This window comes from Moschus berezovskii, chromosome 26 (genome assembly GCF_049115385.1).
Source record: "Moschus berezovskii isolate FMDL1 chromosome 26, NW_MosBer_1.0, whole genome shotgun sequence".
Classification (NCBI taxonomy): domain Eukaryota; kingdom Metazoa; phylum Chordata; class Mammalia; order Artiodactyla; family Moschidae; genus Moschus; species Moschus berezovskii.
Window position 1 is genome coordinate 29,949,271 of NC_142485.1, and position 18,864 is coordinate 29,968,134.

At 45.0% G+C, this 18,864-nt stretch overlaps 1 protein-coding gene across 2 annotated transcripts in view; it reads right to left on the reverse strand.

Moving 5' to 3' along the window:
• The window catches only part of SNX25 (sorting nexin 25), a 99,642-nt gene extending 85,900 nt beyond the window's left edge, over positions 1-13,742 (reverse strand). Inside the window, exon 1 of one of the 2 annotated variants that reach the window (XM_055416413.2) lies at positions 13,108-13,742. In XM_055416413.2, the coding sequence (XP_055272388.2) occupies positions 13,108-13,467 (360 nt within the window). In that variant the 5' untranslated portion in view covers positions 13,468-13,742. Of the gene's footprint in view, positions 1-12,744; positions 12,915-13,107 lie in introns of those variants that run through there. The other variant, XM_055416415.2, reaches the window with a different exon arrangement.
• Between the last annotated feature and the right edge of the window lie 5,122 nt (positions 13,743-18,864).

Here is an 18,864-nt window from a genome sequence, read left to right on the forward strand (position 1 = left end):
CTGTCCGCCCGGACACTGCCCCAGCCTGTTAGCATCCTGTCTCTGGGATCTTCAGGCTCTTCCTCTCTACTTTTCAAGATTTCTCTTTAACCCAAAACTGCGGTTAAATCTCTCCTCAACAACAAAACTGCCCAAAGCACACCCAGCACACACACACACCTGTGAACGCCGCCTTCTCTCCTGCTCAGCCAAGCTGCTAGGGAGCACTGTGCACCCCATCTCTGCTTCCTCACCTGCCCCTCACCCCTCACCCAAGAGGATCAACACCATGTCTGCCCCGTGTCCACCCTGCCCTCCCAGACGCCACCCACACGGTCTCCAGTGTCAAATCTGGGGTCACTTTCCCCACCTCTTTCTGGACCACTAGCTGGGGACAGGCAGGCCCCCCCATGGGGAGGGCAGAGCTAAGACAGACAGAGAGGGGTGGTCCTGAGGGGGGTGTGTCCACACGCAGCCTGACCTCCTCTGTGACTTTCCTACCTCTGGGTTATAATTTTTAAACTTTAAGAGCTTCAAGAAATTATTTAATAACCAAAATAACTCTAGGGATATTGAGAGAGGTGGATCCAGGTTTTACAGAGATTGGAATTTACACAGTATTGAAGGCTTTCTTAGAAAAAAAAATACACAATTATGAGCACAAAGTTAAGAGACAGAGATGGATGCTTAGTCAGAATAAGGAAATAAATATAAGAAACTGGGCAGCCCCTGTAGGTGAACGCAAGCTTCACAACCTCACCTAAATCCACCTCCAAGATGCAGACGTTCCCCTCAGCTCCATGTTTATAGATGAGCCGACTGAGACCTTGGCTGAGTAAACCGATGAATCCTAAGATAATAAATCTCATTGTTTTAAAAAAAGTGGGGGGTGGGCTTTACAGGTGTAAGTCATGGTTAGAAAACACCGGGTTAAAAAAAGTTAAATGGGTCCCTTCACTTGGATTTCCCAGAACATTAGTACAGCAATACACAGTGGACAGCTTCAAGAACTTATGTCTTCAAATTGATGTGACCCACCCCCCTCGACAAGCCTCTCATCTTGCCTCTTCTGTTCTTGCAGTATATAATAACTAAAAGCATCTCTGAAATTAAGTGTTTACGGATCACAGTTTAGAAAACTCTGATTTTTCCCAGAACAGAAGAAAAGAACGTATGACTGTCTGATCCAGTACAGTGAGGGCAGAGTGGGAATCCGGAGGCTTCACTTGTTCCACAAGGTTCTCACACAGAATGGCAGATGGGTCTCATGTTATATGCCAACTAGTAAAATCTTAGTAGCCTCCTGGAATGCTACGTTGAAAAGGATTCTGAGGCTTCCTCCTGACTCGGGGGGCGGGGAAGAGAAGCAGCCTCACCTGATCAGCAGTGACTGTCATAAGCACAGAAGGGGCAGCTGTGACGTCATTCTGAGACCTCTAAAGTGACACTAATTCCTAAACAGATCCTAGAACCATCCCAAAGATTCTCAAGTTTTCTAAAACCTGAATCAGGCCAGACTAATCTTTAATAATTAAAATCTTTATTTAATAATAAATAATTAAAATAACTGTAGAGGCTCCAAAATAAGAAAGACTTGGGTTTAATTTAGTTCTTCCACTTGCTCTGGGCACATACTTTAGCCTCTCTAAACTTCAGTTTGGCCTTCCCCGGGGGCTCAGTGGTAAAGAATCCACCTGCCAAGGAGGAGACCTGGGTTTGTTCCCTGAGTCAGGAAGATCCCCTGGAGAAAGAAATGGCAACCCACTCCAGTATTCTTGCCTCAGAAATCTCATGGACAGAGGAGCCTGGCAGGCTACAGTCCATGGGGTTGAAAAACGTGATATAACTGAAGGACTAAACAGCAGAATGGCAAACCTCAGTTTTCCCATCTGTAAAATGAGATTAACTGTTCCTACTTCACATGGAAGACAACCATTTAACTAGGTAACGCATATACATACAGACATACAGTAAATGCAATGAACATTAAGTTTAGCTATAGCAGTTACTAAGGCACTTTATGACGTTCACATTATGACTCCTGTGGTACATGGATTTGTCCACTATACTCAGAGCCATCGGTTACAGTAAAATGAATCAAACGTCAGCCAGAGAAACCATTTTCCAGAACCCATTATCAATGTCAATTTATAGGCTATAATAAGCAAATAGCAAAGCACTATTCAAAGTAAGAGTTACCTGCCTTGAAGGAGACATAGAGTATATAAATCTAACTAATGAGTGGTTATTCTTTGCAAAAGATGGATCTCATACATATTTTTTCCAACCTCTCCAAGGTTGAGAAAAGCCAAGACTCAATGACCAAACCAACAGCAATGAGCCTCCCTAACACCTGGAATGAGTCCCCCACCCCTTCGGGGCACAGAGTTTTCAGTGTGAGAACCATGACAGCCCTGAGCAAACTGGGACAGCTGGTCACCCCACAAACAAATGATCAGCTCAAGTCCCAATAGCTGGGTCTGAGTCTGGCTGTGCTGCTCAAAAGTGAGACAGAGTGAGTTCTTGAAATACTATTCCCCCTTAAAAGATATCAGGGCTCTTTGTGGAGAAATGGCTAGTTCCAGGTGTGAGCAGAAAACACTCAAAATGAACCTGATCTGTCTTGCTACACCAGATAGCAAGAAAACTCTCAGACTTAGTGGGGTCATATCAAAAGGACTAAGGAGCCAACTTGAAAAGATTTCCACTGGCCAGAGATGAGACTGCCTTCAAAAAAGAAATTATATAATAATAATTACAACTAACTGGAACCCATAAAATATATTCAAATTCACGAGTTCACAATATTTTTTAAAACATATAACTAACTGGTCACCTTCAGAGGATGAGGGGGAACCAACTCATTATCTTGGAGAACTGATAATGGGAAAGAATCTAGTATTTATCCTGCTTTTTTATATGAACTGTACCACTGTGCAACCAAAGAGTAGATGACTGGAAAATGTCTCTTTCCAAAAAAATTCAAAACAATAAATGAGAGAAATGACAGAATTAAAACACCCCTATTTGTCACCCCCAACAAATTAACAGATCCAAGTAACTGAGCATCAACAGCTACTAATAAAACCAAAAAAAGACAATCATATATTATGCGCCTCCTGATGAACATTCACACACCACCTACAGTCTTGCCAAACGGGTCCAACACAAGTCTGATCTGGACAACAGGTAGGACACACAAAGGAAGAAACAACAAACCGAGCTGATCATTCACAGGTTGCTGTTTTAGTCACTCAGTCGTGTCTGACTCTTTTGCAACTCCATGGACCGTAGCCCACCAGGCTCCTCTGTCCATGGAATTCTCCAGGCAAGAATATTGGAGTGGGTAGACATTCCCTTCTCCAGGGGGTCTTCTCAACCCAGGGATCAAAGCTGTGTCTCCTGCTTGACAGGTAGATTCTTTACCACTGAGCCACCTGGGAAGCATTCATATGCAACCAACAAAATCCCGATTACAGGATGCTACAAGACAAATGCTGCAGGTTCTCCAATAGATAATCCCCAGGGAAAAGAAATGATACAGGGAAGACAATTTTTTTTTTTCAAATGGGCAAGACTAAACTATAACATCCACGGATGCCCATTTGACTGATAAAACTATAATAACACACAAGGAAGTGATTATTATAGAGTCAAGATGGCATTACTCAGGTGGAAGGGAAGGGGCTGCCATTGGGGTGGACATATAGGGGAGCTTCAGGAAGTTACAAGAGTATTTTATAATCACTCACCCAACTATACATTTATTTTGTATAATTTTTTTGAAGCTGCATCTTCAATCTTATGTTAAAAGGTGTTTTTTTTTAAAAAAAAAAAAAAGGTGAAAGCAAGTAATTCTCTGGCAGTCCAGTGGTTAGGGCTGGGCACTTTTGCTGCCAGGTCCTGGGTTCAATCTTGAGTTGAGGAACTAAAATCCCACAAGCTGCATGACGCAGCCAAAAAATAAATAAAAAAGGTTAAAGTGTAAAATCCACCATTTAACACCTTCTAATTCAAAGCACTTTCAATACCACCACATTGTTCCAAACAACCTCTGAAGGTATTTACTACTTCCATGTTTCAGATTGGCAGACTGAGGTTTAGAAATCTTAAGTAAACTGCCCATTGTCCCACCATTATCAAGGCGGAGTCAGATTGAAATTCAAATGTCTGGCTGACTCCAGGACCATTCTCTGAATGCCTGTGCTCTGCTGATTCCCAGCTATTCATTCACTCAAGAAATGTTTACGGCCCACCTGCTTAATTATGCTAGATGTTAAAGAGACAGAGAGGAGTTTCTGCCTTCATGGAGTTCAGGAGTTAGTGAGAAAGACACAAGGAACTGTGCAAGTATCTACAACTGAGCCAAGTCCAGTGATGGAAAGGTGCGTGGTGCTACGAGAATACATGCAGTTGGAAGACAGGGAGAGCCGCTCTGCGGAAGTGATGGCTGAAGCCCGAGGAGTAGTTAATTAGGCAAGCGGGCATCAGGGGCTAGAGATAGAGCAAGCAATACTCAGAGTCAACGCTGACAGAGCGGGCTTAGTACTCTGATGGCTGAGGATGGAGCATGAGGAGTAAAGGTAATTATGACAAGACCAGGAAGATGCTGAGGGCTTTTAATTAAACATGGTGTGGAAGAAGGATGGGACTGGGCTTGCATCTTTAGGAGAATGAATTGGAGGAGGGACAGGGAGGCAGAGAGATGAACTGAGGGGCTACTGCAGTCACCTGGGAGGCACACGATGATAGCTGGGACCAAGCAAGATAGATGGGAAGAAGTAAGTGGACGTAAGATAGTCCAGAGGTAAGGAGACAGGTTTGGAGGATGGGACTATGTGTAGGAAGGAAGGAGGAGATGTCAGGAAGGCCTCGGGCTTCTGGATGGAGGACTTGCAGAAGGTGCCAGACACTGACACAGGAGCAGTGGGAGAGGGACGGGGACTTGATCACAGGACACATGGAAACTTGGACTTGATGGTTTCAGGTCCTGCTGAGAGCACCAAATGAAAAGATCAGGGTCAGCAGCTGAATGAGTGAGTCTGAGCCTGAGCAAATGGTTATTTTGTGTGTGTGTGGGGGGGGGGGTGGCGCCCAGGGTAAGACTGCCTAAGAGCCATATACTTCCACAAATGGGACCTCAAGAATGATCAAAATTCAAATGTAGGAAACAAAGCAACTTCCTGCGCTTATCTAGGGGTTGAAATCTCAGAAAGGTTCAGCGTGGTGGGGAAAAAAAAAATCAGAAGAAACAATACGAGATTAACAGCTGCACCTCAGGAAAAACCCACTGCAACTTCTGGAATGTTTAGGATGTTAGTTTCACGTCAAAAGAGTTGGCACAATCTGCACAACTATATCTGCATATGAGGAGAGGCCTTCAGAGTAGTGGCTCAAGGTTGGAGACTTGAGAAAGCTCTTGACCCCAGGGGCTGCTCTGAGCCCGGGATGTGCCCAGCCGCTCAGCCATCTCTTTTGCAGGGACAGAGAGGAGGTAGACAGAGGTGATGGGGTATCTTCACAGGAGACGCTAACAGAGACGTAAGCTCCTCTCAGCTTCTATTACAAGGTAAAAACTAAGTTTAATTATACTCAGTGAGAGAAACAAGGCTATACGTCAACTTCCTTAAAGCACATAACGTGGATTCAGCTCAGGGGAAAAAAAAAAAAAAAGGACCAAGCCCTCCTGGATCTCCAGTTTGAGGGAACTGAGAGAGCAGGAAACAGAAGAAACGTGCTTTTCCACAGACTGGCTCGGGTGACACAGAGGAGCTTCTCTCAAATGTTCTGCAGTGACCAGGAACAGAAGAACATAAGTGAATGCACTCGTGTGTACAAAATCCCGCCTGTGGGCTGGCAGAAATAAGAGGAGGACTGCAGGATGAAGCTCGGCGTGAACAGACAGGAGCAAACTCTGTCCACTCTGAGTTACTACTATTAACGTGACCTCACCCATACATACAAGGTGGGTGAGAACTACTGCAAGGCAGGCTACTTTAGAAATGAGTACTTGTTAAAAATGCATCCAACTTTCCAAGAGGTGTAGTCTACACTAAAACAGAAAGCTTACTATTAAATAGATCCTAGTGACCTAAACAAGTTCCAGTGTCTTATTCTAAAAGCACACAACTCTTTCTGGCTTCCCCCTTGGCCTTGGAGCCATTTTACTTGGAGTTACCATATTCATTTTTCTCTACGTCCAGCTCACGGCTGTTCATATATGGAAGCCCCGGGCTGGCTGACAAATGGACTGGGGCTGGCCTAGGATCACTAATAAGCACGGGCCAGCCCTGGGGACAGAGCCCACACATGTCACCTCCTAACTGCATTCTCACAAAGCATTATTCAAGCTGAGGAGCCCACCAAAATGCAACCAAAACCCACTGGGCTTTCTGGAAAGCTCCACTGTGTGTGGAGAAACTAAATAAGCACACACGCCAGGACTAAAGGAAGGTGTAAGAATGACTAACTGAACCCAGCCCCCAGGGTGCCCAGCAGAGTCCCCAGGAAGGACTGTCTATTTACCCCTATCATCTGTCACTTCCATGCAAACAAGCAGCCCTCATTTAGAAAGTCACCTAACAGTGAAGTTGGTAAAAATACAAGCTCCAAGTTTGCAAGTTTTTCTTTCAAAAGCAAAGCTGCAGTTAAAAAAAAAAAAAAAAAGGCAAGTTTGTATGTCATGATTTTAATACCAACAGGCTTCCACTGACATTTCCTTTTCTAAAACCTAAGCCCTCAGCACCAAACTTGCTGAATCACTTTTTTTAGTACAAGTGTGTGCAGTATTCTGACTGCATGCGGGCTCATACATTCTAAGGAAAGTAGGGCACTTCCTACCCTCAAAATGATAAGGATGGGAAATGAAACTTAAGATATCTTTAAGAAGGCAACATTTAACTACCAAAGCTGACATCGTAGCATGTGTCCAAAACAAAACTGGCTTAAGATTCAAGGGAATTAGAAATAAATCTCGTGGGAATGATCAGAATTTAGGCTCCAAGTAGACTGCTCAAGCTTGGAAACTTTGGTCTTCACATTTGTGAACAAACAGTAGGACACTTTAGTTTGAGGCTGAGTTTATTATTTAAAGAGAATGTTAAGATGCTCTTGAAAAGATTCTTAAACCCATCTGTAATGATAACTACTGGTAATTATCACGAAAGAAATGTCTCACAGGAAAGTCACCAGAAATTTCACTCATCATGACATTAACATGAAAGAAACATGAAAGTCACTCTTGGCTCTGATCTCCCTTCACACAGCTTCCGGTCTCCATTCACACAGCTTCATTAACTCTCACTTTGTATCACTGCAGCTGATTAGTGCTTCTCCTCCAGTACCCCCTAATCACATTTCCATTTAGCATGTCCATAACCCAGCTTTGATGCCACACTCCAGAGTTCAGAAGGTATGAGGAGCTGCCCTAACCACAGACAACAACCCAGCCCTACTCTCTCACAGCTGAGGACTTCCACAACCCCGCCCAAACCACCTCTGCAATCCTACCTCCTAGGGATTCATCTGATTACACTCACCAGCAACTCAAAACAATTTCCTAGGGGTGCTTCCCGGGTGGCTCAGTGGTAAAGAATCTGCCTGCCAAGCAGGAGAGGCGGGTTCAATACCTGGGTCAGGAAGAGCCCCTGGAGAAGGACTGGAAACCCACTCTAGTTTTCTTGCCTGGGAAATCCCATGGACAGAGGAGCCTGGCAGGCTATAGTCCATGGGGTTGCAAAGAGACAAGACCTAGCAACTAAACAACAAGGAATCATGTTCAAAATCTTGTAATAATTTAGGATACAATATGAAAAAATACAATTTTCTGGGTTTGTTTCAAAGTGAAATGAAAGTCGCTCAGTTGTGTCTAACCCTTTGCGACCCCATTCCATACAGTCCATAGAATTCTCCAAGCCAGAATACTGAAGTGAGTAGACTCTCCCTTCTCCAGGGGATCTTCCCAACCCAGGGATCAAACCCAGGTCTCCCACATTGCAGGCAGATTCTTTTCCAGCTGAGCCACCAGGGAAATCCTTTTGGTTTTGTATAAATTGTGAAAATATATATAAGCCTCCTTCAGACAGCTTTGCTAAATTCAAAAATACATGTTCATCATTTCTTAGAATACATTTGCTGGTTTCGATGACCATTTTTTTAATGTTCCAGGTTTCATCATGAATTGTAGCTTCCTACTTTGAAGTTATCACTCTTCATCTGTAATTTCTGATGTCTACTAACCCTAAGAAATAGTTCCTTCATAATAAAGATACAGAAAATAATTTTCTTTTATGTGTAATCACTGTTTATATTGTTTTTGAGTATGTATTTGTATTTGCTTGTATATACATAATACATATCTGGAAGAAAATCAACTGTTAATAATGGTTGCCTATAGGGGAGATTATTTTTTTCAATCCATATCCTTGCTTTTCTTTTTTCTATTAAAGCCATGTGAATTCATAACCTGCAAAAAAAGTTAAATTTAAACATTATGAATAGAATGAATTTAAGGTAAACAATTCTTACACTACAGTTAGATTTAAGGGGGTTTCAAAAGCCATCTTGCTCAAAAACATTTTTCCCAGTAGCCACCCTGACTTAAATCCCCCAGTCAAAATACAACCTAATAATCTGAAGACAGTAAGTGTATTAAGACACTATCCACTATCAAATTATTGAGGATCAGTTTATCACATTAGCATAATAAAGGAGCGTCACAAAGAGGCTGTGTATAGTCTCCCTACATCTTGGTGCTTTTCCTTTTTTCCCTTGAGTAACTAAATAGAGTTTGTTTTACTCAAAAGAACTTTTGTATCAGTAAAAGAACTCATTTAGGGATTCTAGAAGTCCCACCCAAGCCAAGTGGCCCCTTGGATTGCTGTGTGAATGTTTTTACTGTCTCTATAAACATCTGCCCTCCCCTCCAGTCCTCCCTATCAATCTAATCTACTCAGCCTGAGAAGGCAGGGACAGAGCGCATCTTGTTCATCTCTGGATCCTCCCCAACACTGAAAACACTGCCATCCACTTAATGCAAAGCAACTATCGAAGTTCTCAGTGACACCTACCTTGAGATATTCTTGCCTGGGAAATCCCACGAACAGAGGAACCTGGCAGTGTAGCCCACGGGCTCCCAAAGATTCAGACAAGACTGAGCGACTACACACTGTGAGACTATGATCCCTTCTCTAGGGAACTGTGGCTGAAATTTCAAATTTAAAAATGTCAGTCAGATACTTAAGTCTGTTCTCATCTCAAACAATAATCCATTCATTAGGGACAAAAATCCACCCATAAAGAACCTACTATGTGCCTGGCACTGACATTTAGCAACTAACTAGGCCAAAATGATCTCCCGAGATCGGAACAGCAATATGCAGCAGATATACAGTAAATGTTTATGAGGTTTGATGAACTTCTTGAACTTTTCTGTCTAAACTTGGAAAAGTCTTTCACGAATACTTTCTTCACACAGCAGTGGACTTTAGTTTCCCATTATGCTACTAAGCACCTTTGTGGACTTTTCTTGTATCAGGCCTCCAGTCTTCCTTCATTTGTCCAGTGCTTATTTTTAACTTAATGGTGTAAATCAAGTGTAAATCAAGAAACATCTAATAAATTACCATGTAAAAGAGAAAAATCCATAAACTATGTGAATAACTGACATCTTAAAAAGTTATTCCTTATTTTTATCACCGAAATGTAAGAAATTATTTTCCCTTTTTTCCATTATATGAAGATGCACTTTGTACTGCCAGTCTAGTAATGAAAGTAAGGTTTCTAAACTGCTGCTGCTGCTGCTAAGTCACTTCAGTCGTGTCCAACTCTGTGTGACCCCATAGACGGAAGCCCACCAGGCTCCCCCGTCCCTGGGATTTCTAAACTATTGATTCATTATTCCCATGTTTTTCTTGCTGTTGCTTTGGTTAGATCATGTGCTAGGGTCAGGTAACCGCAGCTAGTGAATCTGAGGCCTTTGGTCCACGTGAGTCGATAGGTCTGGCACAACACCAAACTACAACCTTGGACTAAGAAGCACCACACTACGGCAGCCTACTCAGCAAAGCAGGGCTAACAACTGTTGCCCCAGAAGCAGGCGAACCCCAGAGCATTACAGCTCCAGCCAGCTGGCCTGCAACAAAATTCAAGTTTTTCTAAAGTGGGGCCCAGAGAGCAAATGTCAAGACTTAAGCATCAACCTTCCTGACCTTACACAAAGCTTTTTTTTTTTTTTGCCACCTGACTAAACCACTGCATGTTCTTTCTACCCAAGTTGAAAAATCAGTTTTACTACTTTAATCAGTAATGATTCCCAGCCAAGTAAAATAAAATTCCTTGCACGTAAGTGATGCTCAGTAAACACCAGGTTAACTAAAAGGCGAAAGCCCTCAGTTAGTGACCACAAACTGACCTAATTTTTTTCATTATCATCAGCAAACACGTTTTGGAGCTCCTGCAAGGTACAAGGGATAACAAAAGATATCAGTCAAGGATCTCAACCACAAAGAGTTATGACAGCCAACCTTATAAAGCGTGCAGGAGCATTTGAACACGTCTAGACATGAAAATACCTTCTCCTTTCTAGTTGAGTCTTCTCTGTTTGCCTACTTTTAATAGTGTATGCATTTTTTTCCCTCTAGAGAAGAAAGTCAAGAAGGGGGAGAAAAAAGAAAGGACAGACAGACAGGATAGATCCTAGTGTCTGACACACTCAGCAGACACTAGAAGAACCTGAAACATACAAGAACAAATGAGGATTCTTTTCTTAATGTTGAATCACAATTTCTGTAGTAAAGTAGTCACTGTATCTTAAGAGAAACCATTTGGTTCACTACAAAACAGCCTCCCCCTCCACATATGTTAGATGACCCGTGTGGTCCAGCTCCTACCCCCACAGAACTGACAGATATTTCACACTACACCACATGCTTATGCTTCCATTCATAAGGAGCATCTTTTTAAAACATTATGCATAAGTTATTGGAAATACAGCACAACGGAAGGCTTGAGTAAACTGCACTGGTACTGTAAATATATATAAATAATTTTAGACACGGGCTTGATCCCTGGGTCGGGAAGATCCCCTGCAGGAGGGCATGGCCACCCACTCCAGCATTCTTGCCTGGGAAATCCTATGGACAGAGGAGCCTGGCAGGCTACAGTCCATGGGGTTGCACAGAGGTGGACACAACTGAGCAGGCACACAAATATGAATAGCATATGTGCATACACTTTAATTCTAGGTAACAGAAAGTAAACCTCTTGATGTACTTATTTACCTACTTAATGCTGTAGGAATCTGAATTCAAAAAGAATGACCAATAATCACCTGTCCTTAATGTACACTTATACCTCTTCCGCTGCCTGAAATCTTCAGGTAGTATACATGAGAGATCACATAAGCTGCTTCCTTTTCTGTCACCTCTAATGTAGTATTTTCTCTGCTTCCTCTACTAAAGCATCTTTCTGGATGATAACCTAAGTTTTATCAGAGGTATAAGTGAGCTGGGAGCTTTGGGGGAATGTATTTTCCAGAAAAAAGGGAGGTAAACCAGGGAGGCTTCCAGGCCAGAGGAGTGACAATACTAAGGCTTAGACCCTGACCCGACCATCTAAACTTCCTGCCCCCACACACCAAGCACTCTTAATCTCTTAACTCTTAATTACTTTTGGTTTCATAAGTATTTAAGCATTTATCACTGTCCAAAAGTAACGCAGTTCTTTGTTTAATGCCTGATTCCCCCATAAGTATATAATCTCCAGAAAGCAGGGCTTTTGTCTGTCTTGTTGATTCAACCCCAGCTTCCAAAATAATACCCGGTTTCTGTGAACGACTCGATAAATACGATTAAATACACATGGACTAGATTACAACAGCTTAAAATACTCTAAAGAATTGTAACATCATTCACAGATCAACAGTAAAATTTTGGGATCTTTTATCATTCTAGGGAAAAAGCAAGAGGAAAAATACATATACTCACCAACTCTTGGTAAATTAGATAATAGCTGGGTGAAGGTTTTTAAAAGAAATAAACACAGCTAGTTTGGGGCTATTTATGAAAACTGAAGCTCCTGTTCCTCAACATACTGACAGCGGCTTAACTTAGTGGGGATGGGCGCCCCTTTACCTACACCTCTTTAGCCATTATTTCAGCTCTGATTTCTGAACTGACACACTGAGGAAAGGGTCCTTTTGGCGAAGAGGGTGAAATTAAAAAAAAGAAGAAGCAGGTCGTATTATAAACAAACACAAAACCCAGGGAGTAATAATGCTTCTAACAAAATAAAGCCATAGCCACTTCTCTTACTCCAGAGTGAGCAATTTCAGGTTAATGACAGTAAAATTCAGTTAAGCGGTTAAGTCAAGCTACGACAGAACCGAGTTTCTTTTCAAGGGTTGTGAAAGGGAAGCTTTGCGAGGTAGAGAAAAAAGCAGCGGTTTGGCACTAAGGAAGCGGAGAGCTCATTTAAAACACTGTCTTTCCCTAAATTCCTTAACCACCATTCTCCACTAGATCGCCACACCCCACTGATGATAACGTTCCTTTCGATGCAAACGACAGTGATTTCGGGCATCCGTTTCCTAAATCACTGAAACTGCGATACTTCTCTGCACGGCGGAAGACAGGACAGCGTGATTTAAAAAAAAAAAAAAAAAAGCGTACCCGGGCTTTCAGCATGAGGTATACCAGGAGGGGGACCTAAGCCAAGTGAGCCCCTCTGCGCCAAGTTAACCGGTCTGTAAAAGGGCATAAAAGTTACCTCCCACGGGGAACGGTTACCAGAAGCCAGCGTGATGACCGGCCCCAGGCGCAGCGCCTGCGTGCAGCGGCCGCCCCGCTCCCCCGCGGCAGGGCCACAGCCAAGATCTGGAAGGATTATTCAGCTCCCGAGCCTGGGACTGAGGATGGAGTCGAGCAACTAAGTGCATCGCCTGCTAGCTGGCATCTCGGCCCGCCCTGCGCCGAGCCCGGAGCCAGCCCCGCGCGGGGGCCGAGAGGACGCGCGCATCTATCTCCCCGCCCGGCGGGCCCGGCCCGGCCCAGCCCCCGCTTCCCGGAGAGGACCGGCCGGCCGCGACCCCCGGCCCTCCCGCGGCGGGAAGGCCGGGCGCCCAGCACTCACCTCCGGCCGGCGGCGTGCGGCCAGCCGTCTCCAGGCGGCGGCGAAGTCGGGCGGCGGGGCTCGCGGGCTCCGGCAGACCAGGGAGAACACGGTCCCCAGCAGGAAGGCGGCCGCGGCGCAGCCCAGGTACAGGCTGAGCCTGAGCAGGACCGTGCCCGGCCCCGCGCCTCCCGCCGCCGGCGGCCAGCAGCCTGCCAGCAGGCAGGAGGCGCACACGGCGGCGAGGGCGGCCGCCGCCACGCACCAACTCCCGCCGCCGGGCGCCCCCGGGGCCGCCGCGTCCCCCTGGGGCTCCGGCCGCCGCTCGCCCGGGGCGCCCGCGAGGCCGGCGCCGCCGCTGTCGGAGGCATCGGGGTGCATGCTGCTTGCTGGGCCGCTAAGGACAGGCACATCTCCCGCCCCGCTGTACCCCGGCGCTGCCCCGGACGGCGGCCTCCGCGCGGCGCCTCCTGCCCTCCCCGCTCCCGCCGCGCCGGAGCCAGGAGTCCGCGCTCATGCCCTCGTCGGCGGTCCCCGCCCGAGGGAACGGCTCTCACAGACGCCGCCGGCCAGCGCCGGGCCCACGGCTGCCCGGTCGGGCGCGCCCCAGGTAGCCGCACCGGGATGGGACTGGCACTGGCGGAGCCCAGGGGGCGGAGCGGGGGCGGGGGCGGCCCCGGAGAGCGTGCTGGGAGGGGGCGGGGCGGGGAGCCACCGCGACCCGCTGAGTGACAGCCGGGGGGCGCCCCGCCCGGTCCCCGCCCCGCCCGCCCGCCGCCCGGCCCCGCCCCGCCCGGCTCCGCCCCGCCCCCACCGCCCCCGCCCACCCGCCGCCCGGCCCCGCCCCCGCGCCCCCCTCCCGGCTCCGCCCCGCCCACCCGCCGGGGGCCCCCCCTCCGGGTGAGGGGGCGCCGCCAATCACGCGAAAACGGCTCTTTCCTGCGCTCCTGTCCCCGCCCCCCGGGATACCGTCTGTTGATGGAAAATTCTGCTGCAGGTGTCAGAAGCGTTTGCAGCTCTCCAGCTCAGGTGATCCCTTAATCCTCGGCCCGCTCATCTCTTAACAAGTAACCTCCCCGTGGGTGGGGGTTTAACAGCCCTTCCTTCAAAATTTCTGCCTCCTTTGCACCTGCTGTTTGAAATAGGCAGCCCTTCTTGATCCTCACTTTTAACCCAGTTCCCCTGACAACCTTCCCCTTTTCCCACCCAGCCGCCTCCGGGTCGGGACCAAGGCAAACGGGGAGCAGTAAATGCTGCCTGAAAAATTCCTAGGTACAGAGAGGTCCCCCCTAAAAAGTCTGCCTGGCGCCAGGGGGCGTGCACAGCTGCCATCCTCACTGTGGCTCCAACTCCCTGTATTTTTGTCGCCAACGATTCAGTACAAATGCCAGTGCCCACACGCAAGTAAAAGTGCTCCAAGTAATTTTGAGAATACATATTTTCTTCTCCTACCACGGCCCCGGCGTTAATATACAGATAATGCTTACTGAAAAGATGCCAATATGCTAAACACTAGAAAATACTATGATCAACAAAACAGATGTATCTTTAATGAATAAAGGAATTCTAAGGGAGATGAAGGAATTGGAAAGAGATTAATGCTTACTTAAAAGGGGGTGACAGAATAGAGGGGGCAAATCCAGAATAGAAAGGGGAAGAAAGGGAAGGGGGTAAATAGATGAGGTGCCATGGAGGATGTGGAAGACAGACATCAAAAAGCAAAAGTTTAAAAGCACTAGCATTTTCCAATACATTGAGTTATAGCCTGCTTCCTAGGAAATAGAGTTAAGTAAGCATTAAAATATATTTTCAAATACTGTGACTATACTGTGCTTTTCTATAAGGAATCTCTATCGTTTCAACTGAGAAAAATACAACATTCCTACAAAGTAAACTAGTGGAATTTTATTAATTTATTTTTTTAACTATTAAAATATTTATTTGGCTGGACCCGATCTTCATTGCTGCACGTGGGATCTCCAGCTGCAGCATCTGGGATCCAGCTTGCAACCAGGTGATCAAACCCGGGCCCGCTGAATTGGGAACGCAGTCTTTGTCACTGGACCACAAGGGAACTCCCTGTTTATTCTTTTAAAACAAAGTATTATCCAAGAGGTTATCATTCAAATGAAAAAATACCAGTGTCCATAGACATACAAAGGCCACCCATGTATTCATGTTTTTATAATAAATTTCCCTGGAATGGCATGGATTTCAAGTGGGAGGATTTCAAGGGAAGTAGGAGGCCAAAAAAAAACTATCCCTAATATTAAGGTCTAATAAAACAGCACAGAAATGAATTATTTTATCTATTTATATAAAAACAAATGTTCACACACATTTGTCATTTTTAAAAAGCTGATTGTTTTAAATATTAGTATTCATGGACCACTTTATTCTTATTCCTTGTAAGTCAAAGACAAGGCGATAATGAGTGCCTTAGGCCAGATGTGACTTAAACATGCCTAGGTGATGACAGGGGATGACTTCAAAAGTAGTTACTACCTTCCTGTCTTCCTTGTCTTCTCTTTTTTTTAAATTAAGCAGTGTAATTGACCTTGAAGGAGCCCTTTTGCCCCTAAAATAATGTTCATCCCACTGGGGGTCCTCAAAGTGTACCCTACAATTCCAAATTATTTCAAATAAAGCATGGTAATTTGATATTACTGACAATAAGATACATTTTTGTGTGTGTCTGTGATCCTTTACATGCAGGGGACAGCATGCGGAGCGCTTGACATACGTTATATATGTTTAAAATTTTCCAAAATATGGGTTTACTGCAGTTGACAATAATAGTAACTAATTGAGCACTAACTGTGTCAGATACTGTTCTAAGCACTAGACATGCTTCATTTGATCTTCACAATCACCCCTGAATGTAATCTCCATCTATCCATGAGGAAACTGAGGCAGAGAAGGCAAAATAACTTGCTCAACTGTTATAGAGTTATCAGACTTTGGATTTATCACCCACCTGCTCTGGCTCTAAGGAGAAGGAAATGGCAACCCACTCCAGTGTTCTTGCCTGGAGAATCCCAGGGATGGGTGAGCCTAGTGGACTGCCATCTATGGGGTCGCACAGAGTCAGACACGACTGAAGCGACTTAGCAGCAGCAGCAGCTCTGGCTCTAAGGCTTGTGCATTTAAGCACTAAGTCATGGTACTTTCCAAAAACTCCATCTCGTTTAGTCACCCCATATGAGAGACGCGGAAAAAAACAGGGTTTAAATCCATGAGCTTAGTCCCTGTACGCCATGCTTTTATAAGTGTTTTGTTTTGTTGCTTTTTGATTATGGCTGGTATCTCAGCCAGCCACCTGACAAGTGCAAAGTGATTTATAGTAATCACTGCTGCTGCTGCTGCTAAGTCGCTTCAGTCGTGTCCGACTCTGTGCTCCCCCGTCCCTGGGATTCTCCAGGCAAGAACACTGGAGTGGGTTGCCATTTCCTTCTCCACTGCATGAAGGTGAAAAGTGAAACTGAAGTCGCTCAGTTGTGTCCAACTCTTTGCGACTCCATGGACTGCAGCCTACCAGGCTCCTCTGTCCATGGGATTCTCCAGGCAAGAGTACTGGAGTGGGGTGCCATCGCCTTCTCTGATAGTAATCACCAAAGTCGGTAAAATTGTATAATCAATAAAGAGGAAACTGTCTAACATTTATTGAGAGCCCTGGTCTATAACTCATGATCTTTCCAGCACACTATATATTGTTCCCAAGAATGAGATCTGGAGAAATGTACACTCATGGTCAGAAAACTGCCTTAAAGCAAATGTCATATTGCTGCGAAGTCAGCACCGACAATTCAAACATTTACTTAAAAGTAGTAGTTTGGTTTCTACCCTGTGCAAGGTTTGAGGAACACTGAGAGGTGGTAAGATATACAAGGGCATGCCTGAGATCAGGAGGTATCGAGGGAGATGTCAGGTGTTAAATTACAATCCAGGTGTCCCTTCCTCGAAGTCAGTGCTGAGTCCTACCAGGTCTAAGTTAAGACCAAATTAAGTAGAGATGCCTTATTTATTGTATTCCTTATGGCCAGCACATTCTGACAGGTTTGTAATTAAACACTCCATGGGTTATCTTCATTATTCTCTTTGGTAAGCTGGGAATGGTGTCTGTCTGAATTCACTGGGATACTACAAGGATAAATTAAGTGAAAATTTGACATTTAAAGTACTAGTGTATAAACAGGTATACAGCACCCAATCTCTGTCGATATTATGAATGAATCTTCCCCTTCACTATTTAGCATGTGGGCTAGCTGCTTAGTCATGTCCAACTCTGCAACCCCATGAACTGTAGCCCATCAGGCTCTTCTGTCCATGGAATTCTCCAGGCAAGAATACTGGAGTGGGTTGCCATTTCCTTCTCCAGAGGATCTTTCCAGCCCTGGGATTGAACCCGGGTCTCCTGCATTGCAGGCAGATGCTCTACCGTCTGAGGTACTAGGGAAGCCCATTCACTATTTAGTATACTTCTCCTTAAAGGTAGTCGTAGGGTTAGAGAGAAAAACACTGTGTTTGCCTTTGCCCACTTTGGGTAAAATTGTGTATAGGTTCATTGGAGGGACAGATGCTAAAGCTGAAACTCCAATACTTTGGCCACCTCATGCGACGAGTTGACTCACTGGAAAAGACTCTGATGCTGGGAAAGATTTGGGGTGGGAGGAGAAGGGGATGACAGAGAGTGAGATGGCTGGATGGCATCACCGACTCGATGGACATGAGTTTGAGTGAGCTCTGGGAGTTGGTGATGGACAGGGAGGCCTGGCGTGCTGTGATTCATGAGGTCACAAAAAGTCAGACACGACTGAGCGAATGAACTGAACTGAACTGAACTGATTAACATGAATCAAAATACCTAGAGATCATTATAGTTTCTTTTGCCGATTCACCACAAGAACATAACAGGTCTGTTAACCTAACTCTCTCTCTCGTAAACTTCCAAGCAGAGTGTAGTTTACAGAAAATATGGTTGTAAGTGCAGCCAAACTTCAAAAGAAGTGAAAAAATTATAAAACACTTTAAAAACAAATAGTAGACTGCTAAAGCTTAAAGGAAACATACTACAGCATTTGGAAAAGGAAAACTAATCTGTGAACAAAATTTTAGGACATTGATATATAAATTATGCTGAGTGGGCCTCAAGTAAAAATATTCATGTTGGGAAACTTTCCGGCAGAAGTGTCTTTGTATTAATCTTCAAAGAGAAAGAGAGTTACAAAGGAAAGTACTGTACACTGAATTAGCTGGTATCAAGACAAAGAATTGACGTGGGTAGATCCCCAAAAGAGGATAATTTCAATTTATTCAAGTTTTGACCTGAAACTTAGGGAAATAGAGTATGTCAATTATCTACTGTCATATAACTACCACCAAATAACAACCACTGGATATGCTTATGATTTTGCAGGTCAGCCAATGGTCTGGGGTCAGTTAGGTCAGTTCTCCTCTTCTTGCCTTGAGCCACAAATGATGCTTTGATCTCCTGGTGCACAAGCTAGGACTACTTTGGCTATGGAGCCTCCATTAACATGGCTTCTCTCTGTTCCCTGAGTTCTCATCCTTCAAGAGATTGCTTGGGTCTCTTCACATGACCATGTCAGAGATGTGATATACAAGTTCTTTTTAAGCTTTTGCTTGTGTTACATTTGTTAACATCCCATTGGCGAAAGCAAATCATATTGGCCCAATCAGGAATTAAATGAGAGGGGGCCTACATACATGTGTGCTCAGCTTTGTCCGTCTTTGGAACCAGTGAATTACATCTCTCCA